The sequence below is a fragment of the Symsagittifera roscoffensis genome, chromosome 7 (assembly GCF_963678635.1).
Source record: "Symsagittifera roscoffensis chromosome 7, txSymRosc1.1, whole genome shotgun sequence".
Classification (NCBI taxonomy): domain Eukaryota; kingdom Metazoa; phylum Xenacoelomorpha; order Acoela; family Convolutidae; genus Symsagittifera; species Symsagittifera roscoffensis.
Genome location: NC_087068.1, coordinates 27,201,561 through 27,216,649, shown reverse-complemented (window position 1 = coordinate 27,216,649; position 15,089 = coordinate 27,201,561). Strand labels below are relative to the sequence as shown.

The window sequence follows — 15,089 nt, the reverse complement described above, 5'->3', positions numbered from 1 at the left end:
AACTTGATTTGTTAAGGTTTCGTTTTATTTTTGTTTTTCAGTTTTTTTGTCTTTTTCCGGCTTCATTGGTTTCGTCTTTTTTTAATTGACTTAGTCGCGTCTTATAGGGTAATGGAGACTCAACATACTAAAGTTCATTTAGATTTTCAAAAATATTTTTCTGAATGAATGGTTTCTGTCTTGTGTTTTCTGTTTTGTTACCTCTTGTTAAGTTTTTTACCTTCTGCTGTCTGTGCTCGTTTTTTTAAAAACCTTTTTCATTCATTTTGATAGATCTAGTAGTTGTTTGTATAGTGATAAAACAAATGTTGCTCTATAACATCGATACTATGATTTCTCGGCTTTTAAGCTCTCGGTTTAGTCTGCGAATTGTGTGTAATACCTTGATTTCAGTTCAGGTATGGTTTGTGGATACCATTTGGGCTGTAATTGTATTTTTTCCAATAAGATTTTGCCGAACAATTATGATTGAATTTCAGCCAATTGGCTGTTGGCTTTAATTCTGTCTGCTTATTTAAATAATATTTTTTAAGTTTTTGAATGATCAAATTGAACGCCACTTGGATGTCTTTAAAAAGTTCAATATTTTTGAAATATTTTCTTTTCAATTGGTTTTTTGTGAGTGGTGTTATGAAAGGAACAGAACGAAAGTTTATCTATTAGTAAAACTGTCAAATGGGATTCACAAATGTTTTAAGTGTCAACGAACATAGCGAAGAGACCTATTGGTGTCATAACAATTTCTTTGTTTTCACTTTTCAGAGAATTTGTTTTTTTTTTGTTGTTTGACTTCGTTGTTCCAACCATTTGAAACAAGAAGAGGAACTTTGAATTCGGGCGTGTTTCAGTTTTTTAAGAGTCGATGAACGAAATGTTTTAAACTTTGTCCAAGCTCAAATTTACTTTCGAGGTTCGACTTTTGATTTCTTTTAAAGTTCAGTTTGTATCTTTGTTTTTAAATTTACCCCTTGATTCAGTTTTCTCTAATGTGATGCATTTTGTCGAAAAAAAAGCTAGACATAAATTATTCTAGAAGTTCAAAAACATATCAGTAGTTTTTTTTCTGTTTAATTACGTTCATTGACTCTTCTCCAATTGTTTGTTGGCTTTGTTTTTTTTCCGGTAAATCAGGTACCGCAATTAATGATCCGACTAGGTTGAATGATTTATCTTGTTAAAAACCTTTAGGTTGTGATTTCTAAGGACATTAAAAAAAATTTGCTCAAGTTTCCCAGTGTTGAGAAGAAGCGGTTTGAAATTTCAGATTTTTTTGTCTAATTTTGAGCGAGAAAACGAGCTAGTAGACTTATTTATGCAGTGAAAATTACACTAACGTATTTCTGCATAATTGAAATCATTAAATCTTTTGCAATTTTATTGAATGATATTGAGTTTTTATATGTGCTATGACTGTCGAATATGCCTAACCTCTATTCCTTGTCTGATTACCTCAGCGAGCTTGCAAGCGTTAGTTTATTAGCACGAAAATTCTTTTTTGTCTAAGCTAACTCGCAAATAAAAATATTCATTAAAAGTGCTCACTTATTTGGTGGCACTTCTGCCTAAAAAAAACGATCTGTAGAATTAAAAATTTCATAGCATCTGTTCTCTGCTTCATTTGTGGCTAGCATTTGCGACTTATTAAGCGCCCATCGCTGAGTTGTTAAGGCGTGAGACTCATATTATCTAGGTCGCAGATTAAATCCGAGACGTGGCCGAATTTTTACTAATTCTAGGCTTATTTCCTCTTTTTCTTTTTGCTTATAGAGCTACTTTTTTTCGTGTTCTCGCTAATATTTGCGAAGCGAAGCATCGCCTCTGTTTTAATCCTATATTGTTATATCGCAAGTGGTGCGCCTCTGTGTCAACTTTTTTTTCAGGTTTTTGGACATGCTTTTTTATGATTGTGTTGTATCGCAAGTAGTGCGAAGCTCCGCTTCGCCTCTGTGTTAATCATGATCAGAATATAACAGAAATTATTCCTGAGTTTTTTTAATAAGTGATTTCTCTCATCAGATTTTATCTATATTTTAAACAAGGTTTGTTTACCTAGAAGATTTTTTTCTAGACTACCAATTTAGAAATGGTATTGATCTGGTTTTGTAAGAGTAAAAATGGTCAATTTTTTCAGACATGATCGCGTGATATCTCGCTGAATGCCCAATTTTTAACCGATAATTATGAAATACTTGTTTAATTGATCATTAAAATCAAATTGATCTGGTTTAGGATTCTGATTAATACCGCGGCACTTCTCAGGAACTGGACATAATTTAAAAAAAAAAAATTACATTTTCCCTTTAAGGTCATTTGAAAGTGTATGAAAGTGCCTTAAGTGACCAATAATCCTCAACTTAGAAACCCTTTTATTGTTTTTTTGTCCAACTTCAAACTAGTCTTGCAATTTCGTACTTAAGGTTAGGTTAGTACACATATCAAGCCTAATGTAATATTGATACGCTCACTGTTATGACTGGTAAGTGTATCGAATGTGTTTTAGGGAGCTGAGAGGTGCGAATGAGAAGGCAGAGCAGCTGCAGAGACAGTTTGCTGAGGTGGACCAGCAGGATGTGAAGCACAGGGCAGATGTCAAGAACGCCAGGGAGGGCATACCCAAGCTGAATAAGGAAACGGAGACACTGGGCAAAAAGGTAAAGGTCTGCTGCTGCTACTGCCTCATTTTCACTATGCGTTATGATGACCGAGTTTTGTTAAACCACTTTTTATACTCGAAAGTTGGTTTTCGTGTACATTTTATGCACGTAGCCGAGTTTTTCAAAGTTATCTAAATCATCGTTTTATGTTGAAAGCAATAAATCTGAACAGACAAGCAAACGATTGTGCCAAATTAAGAGTACATTTTTACTCTACAGGCACATAATAATTACAATCGATGACATCGAGGATCAGTCAAAGCGTATCATAGGCGGCGATTTACTCCGACTCGAAAATCTATTGCACTTGAATTGAGGCAAACTATTTAAAAATCCTACGTTTTTTTCTTGATTTGCTTTGCTGGAGTCAGACAAATCGAATCTGGTGTCTGATATTTTAGCTTGAAAATACATGAAAAGTAAATTTAGAAAAGTAGTAAAGCCGTTTTTTTGGACTTGAGAAGGAGCTGCTGACTTGAATGTAATTAATTGTATTTAATAAGTCTGATAGTTAATTACTTTCTGTTTGTCTCTTTTTTCCCCCAGATTGAGGACGCGCTGAAGAGTGTGAGTGAGAAGAGAGAAGAGATGGAGAGGCTTGAGGAGGAGCTGGAGAGTGTGGAGGGGACGAAGAAGGAGTTGGACGAGGAGTACTCGGCTGCTGTGGAGTCCATAGACACCAGGAGTCTGCAGCAGGAGAAGCAGACCAAGAGCAAACTACTCATCTCTAAAAACGAGGTCAGTCAAATAGGACAAAACAAACCCACTCCTAGTTCTACAACCTCCACTGCTCATTCAACCTCATTTTCTGTAGCCGCAATGCAGTCATCTCTCAATCGTTTGCTGGCCTAGAGAACGCTTAGCGCAAAATTGTGATAAGTGCCGAATACCTGCATTTCAACCATGTATTCCATTGTATTCCATCTGCATTTCAACCATTTCAACGAACAGTATAATATTCAACCACAAACATGTTTACCAAGTATTGCGTATAATGAATTTGGAAATTTCCTACTGTAAGAGTGTAACGCAAAAATAGTGATAGAGATGAGAGATGTCATGGCAACAAAGCATCAGAGAAGCAATCTTTTTTTTCTCCAGACTACAAACAAGTGCAAGAGTGAAGTAGACAGAGCACAGGCGGATCTGGACATGTTGAACAAGACCAGAAACAGATTGCACAAACAGTGGCAACAGGCCACGACGGCGGCCGAGAAGCTGCAGCAGGATCTCCACGACAAGACTCAGTTCGTGTCCACTTTTATTTCATGCCAGTCACTTTTTTCGTTTATATTTTATATGCCTTAGTCTTTTGAAAGGATGAAACATCCACTGTGCTCACTAAATTGCCGATTTGGTGATTGAAGAGCTCGTAAAAAGTTGATACTGAAAGTAATTATTGTGATTTGGGTGATGTTATTGGTGATCTTTCCTAACTGAATTGGAGTTGATCTTTCTTATTCGGTTCAAACTGAAAGATCAGTTCCCGATTTTTGATAAATTTAGCTGGTGAAACATGATCTTTAGTCATTGGTTCGAACAACTTTGTGCGGCTGATTCACCATAAATATTTGATCTGAAATACTTCTGGAATTATCACTCAAATATCATTAATTCACTCCTTGTCAATCAATCGTTTGTCGCTGCAATAAACTTGATAGGTTATGGGCACAGTGCCCAAATAAGGGTGAGAAGTCAGGAGTCAAGATTGACTGTTTATTCAAACGAACAGTTTGAGATTTGCTGCGTAGTTGTGACAGAAATATGAAACAACTTGATATATACAGCTGATCAGATAGAGAACTGTGAGAAGATAGATGCAGGGCGACACAACTAGAAGCAAAGACAGAGCTTTGAGGGTAATCATCAACCGCAAAGAATGGCTCGAAGAAGCAGGGCAACACAACTGAGACGAAGATAAGGGCTTTGAGTAGAATCATCAACCACTAAGTATTGAAAGAATAGAGTCAAAAGCAGCACGAAGGGGCATTGAGTGAGCACATCGCTGAAAGAAGCACAACGCAGAAATTGGTAGTGAAATAAAAATTGGATCAAACTGACAAATTACTAATAAATTTCGTTAAAGTTAATTATATTTGCGGGCGATATTGTTGATTATAACATGATTTTGATGTAAGAGAAAACGGGGTCCTTGTATTTTACCTTGAGCATTATTTAGTTTATTGAATTTTGATAAGAGCTTAACCTTTGTGTACGACCTTAGTAAGAAATAGGAACTTTGATTAGGAAAAAGTTGTCAAAAATTGATAGGATAATTTTTTTCGGGAAAAGGTTTTTTTCCTACTCTGAAGAGCAGTTCGAGACATGCATTTTTCATCTGAAATTAAATAAGATCTTAAATGAGACAGTTTATTATAGAAATTTTATGCCAAGATTAAGACCGAATGCAAGCAGCGATCAAAAACAAGCTGTAATAAATAAAGGAGAAGAGATTTTTGAGGAAAAACCGTTGCACATCTGGTACGAACTCGTGTAGGCTCTAGATTAGAAATTTGTTTTGTTTGGAAGACCTTACAAAGACAATGGTAGCAAAGCTTGGGATGTTTTATGGAAGAGCTCTAAGAGTTTTGCGAGACTCAGACTGACAAAACTAATTTCCGAACTTACAACTTTGAAAAAGAAGAGCAATGAAGTAGTGATAGATTAATTGACTCGAGCAGAGGAGATTCAGTAGAACTTAGAACAAGTGAACGAAAGATCTAGTGAAAAAATGTTAATTTCATTCATTTTGAAAGGGCTCCTAAAACAGTTTGAAACCTTTTCTACTATAGCAAAGTTTAGTAGATATGAGAAAAAATTTAGATGAGTTGAAAAGAAATTTGAATTTTGATAGCGAGAGACAAGTCATTGAAAAAGAGCATGCTTTTAATAAAGAAAACTGATTTGTTTTAATTATCACAAGAGAGGACATGTGTCAAAACAGTGCAGAGAATACTTAAGCAGAAGACGAGATAGTGAAGACAACGCTCGAAAAATTCAGTGCTATCGTATTATTCAGTGCTATCGTATAAATTCAGTGCTATCGTCTTATAGTCGTAGACTCTGGAGCCACCAGTAATATGAATAAGGATCGAGAGATGTTTGTTAGGCTAGATGAGAATTTCAGTGGATCGGTTAGCAATGCAAATTGCTCTGAACCACAAAGTTTTGGGAAGGTTGAAGTTAGGCTCAGAGTTTAAGACGAGAAAGGTGAACTTAAAATTATAGAGCTGAAGGATACTTTCTACGTTCTCAAAAAGACATGAAATTTGATAATAGTATCAAAAGTCCGTTTTGGTGCGAATTCGTTTGTTCGTCAAGGAAATGGTCCAGTTTACCCAATAAGAGAGGAAAGTGGTCTCTTTTGTCGATCACATTTTTAGGAAAAGACGTCTTATGTAGTTAGCACATTGAAACAGTGGCATTGCAGGATGGGTCATATTCACTACAATGACTTAAGTCATTTAAAGCAACATGCTGAAGGCCTGGAGAAAAGTGATTTTAAAATGGAGTGTGATTTGAATAAAGTGAAACTTGTGAGTTGAATAAAGTGAAACTTGTGAGTTGAATGAAGTGAAACTTGTGAGTTGAATAAAGTGAAACTTGTGAGTTGAATAAAGTGAAACTTGTGAGTTGAATAAAGCAATAAAGAAGCCAGTTGCAAAAGACTCTTACACGAGGGCAACCAGTACACTCGATATTGTTCACAAAGATATTTCTGGTACCTTTGACCCGACGGCAGTGGATGGACATAGATATGCTATTAGTTTTGTAGACAATTTTTCTAGATTACTTTAAGTTTACTTCACGAAGACGAGAGATGAGGCAGCAGAAAATCTGGACAAATTTATAGCAGATATAGAAGTTCCACAGATTTTAGTTTCAGATGGCGGAGGAGAGTATAGTGGTCAAGAATTTAGGCGAGTTTGTAGGAAACAGAAATAAAGATTGGAAACGTCGGCTCTTTATACCCCTCAAGGAGCGGAAAGATAGAAAGAGTGTGGGGAACGATTACTCTAATGGCTTGCTGCTTGATTTTTGATACCAATTTTTCAAAAAATCACTGGCCTTATGCTCAACGTTAGTGTTGACGAATCTAAGTTCTATTTTGATAAAAAGCTAGAAAGTGGCGAAAAAGAACCAATAAGTGGTTTAGAATTAGCTGTAAGTGATGCAGTTGTTGAAGAAGCAATAGGCGATGTAGTACCAAGAAATGCTAAGGAAGCTTTAGCAGACACTGACTGGCGAGAAGCAATGAAAAACGAGTTTGAATGAATAGAGAAGTTCGGGAACTAGTTACGAATGGGAGAGAAACATATAGGCAGCAGACGGCATTTGCTCTTTAGGTTTAAAGCTAGATTGGTCGCTGAAGACATTACCCAAATTGAGGGATTTCCGTGAATTTTATTCACTTACTTCTATGATGTCGACTATCAGAATAGTTATAAGCTTAGCAGTTCAAAATAAGTAAGAGTTGAGACAGTTGGACATGAAAACTGCATACTTAAATGCAAAACCAGATGAAGATATCTTCATGGAGAAACCTGAAGGCCTCGAGCAGTTTGACGAAGATGGAAAACATTAGTTTGCCTTCTGAAGCAAAGTGTTTATGGGCTAAGGCGGTCCGGTAGAGACTGGCATAGGACTCTAAAAGGATTGCTTGAGGAAATAGAATTTGAAAGTTCAGTCGTTTTCGAGTGTTTGTTCGTTAAGAGGAGTGAAGGAAAAATAGAAGGTTTATTTTGTTTGTGGGTAGATGATTTGGTAGCTTGTGGAGCAAGAAAAAGTTTCTGTAGCTGGTTTTAACACAAAATATCTGAAAAATTTGAGACAGGTGAGATAAGTGATCTTAAATGGTTGTTAGGATTGAATATTGATTATTTGAGAAAACGAAATCACGATAGGTCAGGAGAACAAGGAAATATGAAAAATTGTAATTGTCGAGGACTTGTTAGTTGACTAAAGCACTTGGCTTTGTCAAGTAGGCCCGACATTTGCCTTGCAGCAAAACTTTCAAGTTCTTTGTGCGAAACCCAGGTGAAAAGCATTAGAAAGCTGGCAAAAGTTGCCTGCTAAGAACAAAAGGTTTGTCTTCAGTCTATAGGAGGTACAAAGTCTTGAAATTTGCTTTTTACTCGGATGCGGACTAGGCTGGATATATAGTCAATGGAAGAACTACGTCAAGATATTGTTTCAGCTCAGTGACAAATCAGGCGTAAAAAATTTGTCTAGCAGACTTCAGCGTTGTGTATCAACTTCAACAGACGAAGCAGAACACAATGCTCTGGCCGAAACAGTAAAAGTGCGAGTTCTTTTTCTGGGCATACTTAGCGAATTAGGCATAATATCTAATAGGCCTTTGGAAGTGTTCGTTGACAACCAAGCTTCTTTTGCCTTTAGAAAACATTCAATGAACCACGGAAAGACGAACTGTTTTGCCATGAAACTACACTTTTTCGATAGTTAGTTGAACAAAAGAAGGTGACACTAACCTTTTTACCATCAACAAACATGCATACAGACGCTTTGACAACAAACTTGGGAAAATGCAAAACTGCATTTTTCCGAGACATTCTACTAGGAACCACCTATTTTGAAAGGTAGGGTGTTAGTGATTTTTCCTAGCTGAACTGGAATTGATCTTTCTTATTTGGTACAAACTGAAAGATCATTTCGCGATTTTTGTTAAAAATTAGCTGGTGAAACATGGCCTTCAGTCATTGGTTCGAGCAATTTCGTGCGGGTGATTCACCATATATATTTGACCTGAATTACTACTGGAACTATCACTCAAATATCATTATTTTACTCCCGATTAATCAACCGTTTGTGGCTGCAATATCCTTGATAGATGTAATGATTCCTTTTCTGTTCTTGAAGTTTCTTGAACCAATTGCGGTTCTTCAGCTTCGAATTACGACTAGGCTATGGGTCATTTTATAAGTATTCAGTTGATGTCTTGAGTCTTTTTGCGAGTTTTCAATTAAGTAAATTTTAGCAGCCGTGTAAAACCGCAAGTAATTGGTATTAAATACGTTTTGTAGATTGGTTTTATTTCGCTTTTAGGGAGTTAGCGACTCTTCCTGAAGATGTAGAAACACTGTCTGAAAATGTCGAAATCTGCCGACAAAAACTACCGAAGCTGATTCAAGATGAGAAGACGTTGGAGAGCCAGGTAAGCAGGTGTCTCATTGAGTTTTGATTTATAATGAGTCGATGAACGTTGTTCGGGCTGTTAGTTTGGTCTTTTTTTCAGATTGTCTTTTCAGATAATCTAGAACTCTCTCGAGGGGGCGGGTTTTCCAAAAATTTAAGTTTTTTCGAAAGTTATGGCGACTTTTTTAGGTCGGCCAAATTGATTTTCCGAGCGCTCCCAGAACACTATAAAGACCCTAGTTTGATTTCTAAAAATTTTGCGACGCAGGCCAAGTTTTGAAAAAGCAGGTGAAAATGCCATTTTAGGCAATTTTGACCACAAAACTGCGTTTTTTCGACCCGCACTCCCATTCAAAATAAGTATATATTGTCGCCTTAAGCGTTCGTCGGCCGAAAACGAATGGCATTTTTAGATTTCCTTTGGCTAGCGTTTTTAGTTTTCAGAGCGAAATAAAAAATTTACCTTATGATCCAGTTTTTTCAAGTTAGCCTAATTTTATCAAAAAAGTCAATCATAAATTGTTCTTCGAAATTCAAAGAGCTTGAAGTTCATCTATTTTTTCTTTGAAATTCGAGTTGAGATTCGCTCGGAAAAGAAGTTTGCACTTTTTCTGTTTACTTGCGTTCTTTGTCTCTTTTCCAACTGTCAGTTGGCTGTTTGTTTGAGAAATCTTTTTTTTTATGCCTGTCATTTAACTTCGCTTTAAATGACAGCTTCGTATAATTATGTCCTTTGCGTCAGTGATGGTTGGACTGGTGTCTTTAGCTGCAAGCAGTAAGACAGGATCTAGAAACAGCTCGCAGCTCCTTGCGAGAGAAGCAAAGCAGAGGGAAGCAACTGACTGCCCTCCTGAAAGAGAAGGAGCTGGGACACCTGTCTGGAGTTGTGGGCAGATTGGGGGATTTGGGTTCTATTGCAGAGCAGTATGATGTGGCCATCAGCACTGCCTGTCCCCAACTGGATTTCATTGTGGTTGATAATATGAGTACAGCGAAACAATGCGTTCATTTACTCAAGCAGCGAAGTCTAGGAATGGCTACGTTTTTGGGCCTCGACAAGGTTTGTCCACATATTCTTTGCTGATTTTATTTATTTGATCATGATCAAACTCTGACGTGTGATTGTTTTTAAGATGCACGAACATCTACGGAATAGTCAGAGAAGAGTTGACGTGTAAGTTTCTTAAGCGTACAAGCCGCTTTTTAATTGGTTCTCAAATCAGAAAAATGCTTGTGAATAGAGTAATAGTAGTAAAAGTAGTATTGCTGCTGATCTGCTCTGTCACGGCAATGAAGTATTTCTTTGACGATATGTTCCAACCTTCTAGACACTAGAGCGTTCTCTATCTTCAAAAATACTGCAGGCATTAAATGAGCCTCAGACTAATATGTAAGTGGCATGTTCAGGCCTCGAGGTACTGTGCGACTGTTCGATCAAGTGCGCATGAAGAACCCTGATGAGCATGCAGGTGCCTTCTACTACGCCCTGAGGGACACTCTTGTGGCGGAGACTATAGAAGAAGCGAGAACTGTGGCACTACATGGCTCCCACAGGTGGCGAGTGGTCACTAAGGGGGGACAGTTGATTGAGACGTCGGGAACTATGAGTGGGGGAGGGTCCAGGGTGGCGAGGGGGCTCATGTCTAATAAGACTGGAGAGGAGTATTCTCCAGCACAGGTGTGCCATTTGTTTGCTGTTTTCACTGTTAGAGATGTACTTTATTTCGGTTTTGAATTTTCTATTACAATCTTGCGATTAGCTAGGGTATTGCAACTGGGTACTAGAAGTTTTACCCTTAACTTTCGGTTAGGGTTATGGTGTATTAGTACGAACTTTCTTCTTTTCTGACCGAATTCCAATAAACGTGTTCATTGAAAGTGTTCACTTATTTGGTGACACTTTTGCTATAATCACGATCTGTAGCATTCGAAATTTCATAGCATCTGCTCTCTGCTTTATCTTCGGCTAGTGTTTGTGATTTATTATGCGTCCGTGGCTAGTGCGTGAGACTCGTAATCTCTAGGTCGCAGTAGTTCAAAGATCGAATCCGAATTTTTTTTTACCTTTTTCGAGGCTTATTCTCATTAGTGCTTGCGAAGCGAAGCTTCGCCTCTGTGTAAAATATTCAAATTTCTTAGCGTCTCCGGCACATTTTGTCTGGCGATAATTTAACTGCCTGGGACAGCATAGGCCCTGAGTTTGAATCTGAGCAGGACCTGTTTTTTTTCAAACGGGAAATTTTCTGTTTCAAATAGAATTGTTAGCCCAATATTTGCCGGCAAATGTTGTGTCGGCTTAGTCGCCATATCGTTAAACCTTTTTTTTTTTGCCGAACGCTATTTGTCTTGTAGTTGCTTTTAGTGTATTGTTTTACCCCTGCAATTTGTGATTTTTCTAACCTTGACTTATTTTTTTTTCGCTGAAACATTTTATTCCGCCCAAATGATTTCGGCTGATTTTTTATCTGCTTAGTGACCTAATTTTGGGTAATTTCAGGGGAAATACAGTTTTTATGCTTCCCTCCGGATCTCACAAAATGCTTAGTCTTATAATTTAATTTATAGTTCAAAGTTATTCGTGACGACACTCTTGTTTCCAGTTTTGTTTGAATTTACCCAAGTTTGCCGGTTCAGTTGCCGCTCGATACTTGTTTAGATTTTTCATTCGTCGATTGTGTTTCTGTTTCCGCGACCTACATGAGTCAGCAAGGACTGTAGAAATAATACTATGACTTTGTTCTGGTTCGGAAGGGTGTGGTCTGGATGTGGGCCAACATTGTCATTTGAATATTCAAATATGGGAGTGCAGATTTAGGTTGCCCCTTTTTGCAATCAAAATGAACATAGTCACATTTCTTATCAATCAAGAATTTTGTCAGTAAAGGACCCGTTATGCTGCCCGATTTTATACCAATTTTTGAAGTGTTTTCGTCATCGAAGGTAATAGGAGTTTAAAAAAAGTTTTTTAACTTGCGTTTATTGCTTTTTCAATAAAACAAGACTGCTCGTATCGGGGCGAAGCCCTGAATGTTCCGACTGCATTTTAAGGTTTATGGAGCAGTAATAACCTTTAAAAAAATCAATGAAATAAAGCAAAATGAAAAATTTTTTATGAAAATCATCCCCCCACACGCCATCTAAAGTACAAAAGGATAGATTTCGCTCCTTGTAACAAACCAATTATGGCAAATAAGCTTCTTTTAACCAATTTGGAACGATTTATTTGACGGATTAAATCTCCACTTACGCGTTAATAGCGCGAATTATACCGCGCGTTAATTGTCCCGAATTGGCCAAAATGGCAATCTTTAAACCCTCATAACTCTACCAAAAATGATCACAGGTGAAATATCTTTTCAAATTTGAGCTCAGGACAGCAATACTTGTAGAATGATATAAAAAGGTTCCGTAAAAAATGGCTAGTTAAAAAGTCGAAATTTGTCTGAAGAAAAAAACCCACCCCAAGCACAAATATTCCGTTACTTTCGTATCGAAAGTCGGAACAATAAAATTAAAAGAGCGTATCTAATTCTATACTACTGCTTAACCGAATGTTAATGTGCGTCATTGTTCCGACTTTCGATACGAAAGTAACGGAATATTTCTTCAGACAAGTTTCGACTTTTTAACTAGCCATTTTTGACGGAATTTTTTTTCATCATTCGAAAGGTATTGTTGTCTTGATCTCAAATTTGAAAAGATATTTCACCTGTGATCGGGTGGTAAAGTTACGGGGGTTTAAAGATTGCCATTTTGGCCAATTTGGGACAATTAACGCGCGATATATTTCGCGCTATTAACGCGTAAGCCGAGAGTTAATCCGTCTTAAAATCGTTCCAAATTGGTTGAAAGAAGCTTATTTGCCATAATTGATTTGTTACAAGGAGCGAAATCTATCCTTTTGTACTTTATATGGCGTGTGGGGGGATGATTTTCATAAAAAATTTCAAATTTTAGAAATTTTTTTTTGATTTTGTTTTATTGCATTGAATTTTTTAATGTTATTACTGCTCCATAAATCCTAAAAGGCAGTCGGAACATTCAGGGCTTCGCCCTGATACGAGCAGTCTTGTTTAGTTTAGTTGTTGTTGTTGTTTTTAAATTGTTCATTTTGTAGACTTAGTGGCTCCCCTTTCCTGTCTGCTAGCTTGCAATGCTTTCTATTTTCATGTGGTATCGCAAGTGGTGCGATTTACTTGCTATACCACGCATCTCTTCCGATACTACGCTTAATCTGTGTTATTATCGATAACGAAGCAAATTCTCCATTGTTCTTGAAATATGTGTTCGCGCAAGCTTGGGTTTTTTTGGTAATACGTATGAAAATTTTTGTTAATGAAGCTGAACGTATTGATTGCATAGATGAGGACAGAAGCTGAGTGGTTTAATCTTTTGTTTCGATTGAAGATCCCTTTGCATGTAGGATGGTGTAGATGTTTCAATCTATAGCATGCATGTTGATAAAATGAAGTAGTTGGATTGATCTGATCTGATTTGTGGTAGATAGGGAGTTGGGAAAAAGAAGAGACGCAATTAAGAGACAGACTGCAGAGTGTGAGACAGGAGAGGGTGGATTTGGAGGAGGGACTGCAGGGGCAGCAGCAGACACTCAATCTGAAGCAGAACTCACTCTCACAGATCCACCACACTATCAAGGTCAGTCGGGGTGGAGTAGAAATGCCTTTTGTGCGAAGTGAACAGAAACTGATCTACCTAATGTGTGAGGTGGGGAGGGGGGGGGGGGGGGGTAGATGAAGTGTGATGAGTCAATCTGATCGAAGGCCATTTAGGGTCACAGAAAGGAAGGTTTACTTTACTGTTGTTTAAAAGATGCATTTTGAATGAAATGTGTGCATCCTTTTTAGTTGTTGAAAGACCAGCTGGTCTCCTACCAGACAAGGGTGAAGAAGACGGAGGCTGAGATGAAGGCGGCTGAGCCAGACCCAGCAGAGGCTAAGAAGATAGAGAGCACCATCGCCACACTCACACAAGGTCATTGTATACCTTTTGATGAGACGTAATCTTTGTGTAAGCAACTCATAAACGCCCACTACTTTTTACATTTTCTTGCAAATTCTTGATTGGTCAGTATGTTCTCGAAGCGTATTCATGCAAGTTCGCTTCAATGTCTTAAACTGATACCTCTTCTTATGTGGTGTGAATACTCAAAGAACGGTTGTAAAACAAGAATCAATTCTCCTTGTTATGTTTAATAGTAATGTAAATAATATAGATAGTTCAGTACTTAGATAATGTCATGACAAATCTTTCAATACAACTTAAATCTTTCATAAGCTGTGACAGAATGAATAAGAACACATAGTGATAAATCTATAAAGGATTGGCGGGTCGGTCACGACCTTGATAAACAGAAAGGCAAGTTTAGCACGAATAGCTAGCACACTAATGACGTCATAATAATCTAATAAACTACGCCACACCACATTTCCCCCTCTCGGAAAAAATTCAAACAACGTTTGAATTTCTTTACAGTAAGAAAAAAAATACTAAATGTGCCCTCACAGACGATAAACAATACTTCTTGTATCAGATAAACACTAGGAGTTTTACAAATTAACTGATGTGGCTTGAGTGAGAAAACGAGAGTTTTACAAGTTTTTATCTATTTCGAAGGTACGAAAGCTTTAATTGTCTGACCGACGCAACGGATGGTCGGAAGAACTCTTTTTAGGGAAACGCGTGAATTTCCGATATAAGCCTTCGGAATTATCGGGAAGAACAACCCGAGACTGTCCTGCTTGGTTCATCGGTTCTGAATTAGCCACGACAAAGCGAACTTTCTTGTCCGGCGAAGCAGGAGTTGACGGAGGTGTAGACATCGACTGTGATTGAGTAATATTCACGGAATGTCTGATGGGGCTACCGTAAAATGTAGTCTGTTTTTTTCCGTCGAGAAGAGGCACGAGACGAATTCGAAGAGGATGATACATTTCCATCCGGTTCGGACATTATGACGGGACCGCCTTGGGTGGGAATGCCCGATGCTGCCAATTTTGTAGAAGTTCCTTCTTGAGATTTCGGAATAGAAGATTCCTCGTCTAAAGAAATAGGGATGAGGTCTGGACATACTGGATTTTTTATGACTGAAATTGGTGACTTTGGCTTAATACTAATGGGAACCTCCGTTCCTTGATTTCCAGACGTGGAAGAAGATGCTGTTAAGTCTACTATTGGAATAGAGTGTTGTGGAGAAGGGATAATCTGTACACCTGGAGCCTCCGAGACTGAAGTTTCCTTTGACTTAGTCGACACAATTTG

The 15,089-nt window shown here is 37.7% G+C and overlaps 1 protein-coding gene across 1 annotated transcript in view; it reads left to right on the top strand.

Moving 5' to 3' along the window:
• The window catches only part of LOC134850899 (structural maintenance of chromosomes protein 4-like), a 208,051-nt gene that overhangs the window by 172,173 nt on the left and 20,789 nt on the right, over positions 1 to 15,089 (top strand). The window contains exons 8-16 of the mRNA XM_063866676.1: positions 2,501 to 2,651; positions 3,201 to 3,392; positions 3,756 to 3,901; positions 8,721 to 8,829; positions 9,577 to 9,870; positions 9,944 to 9,984; positions 10,218 to 10,488; positions 13,314 to 13,466; positions 13,676 to 13,802. Coding sequence (XP_063722746.1) covers positions 2,501 to 2,651; positions 3,201 to 3,392; positions 3,756 to 3,901; positions 8,721 to 8,829; positions 9,577 to 9,870; positions 9,944 to 9,984; positions 10,218 to 10,488; positions 13,314 to 13,466; positions 13,676 to 13,802 — 1,484 coding nt within the window. The remainder of the gene's footprint in view (positions 1 to 2,500; positions 2,652 to 3,200; positions 3,393 to 3,755; positions 3,902 to 8,720; positions 8,830 to 9,576; positions 9,871 to 9,943; positions 9,985 to 10,217; positions 10,489 to 13,313; positions 13,467 to 13,675; positions 13,803 to 15,089) is intronic.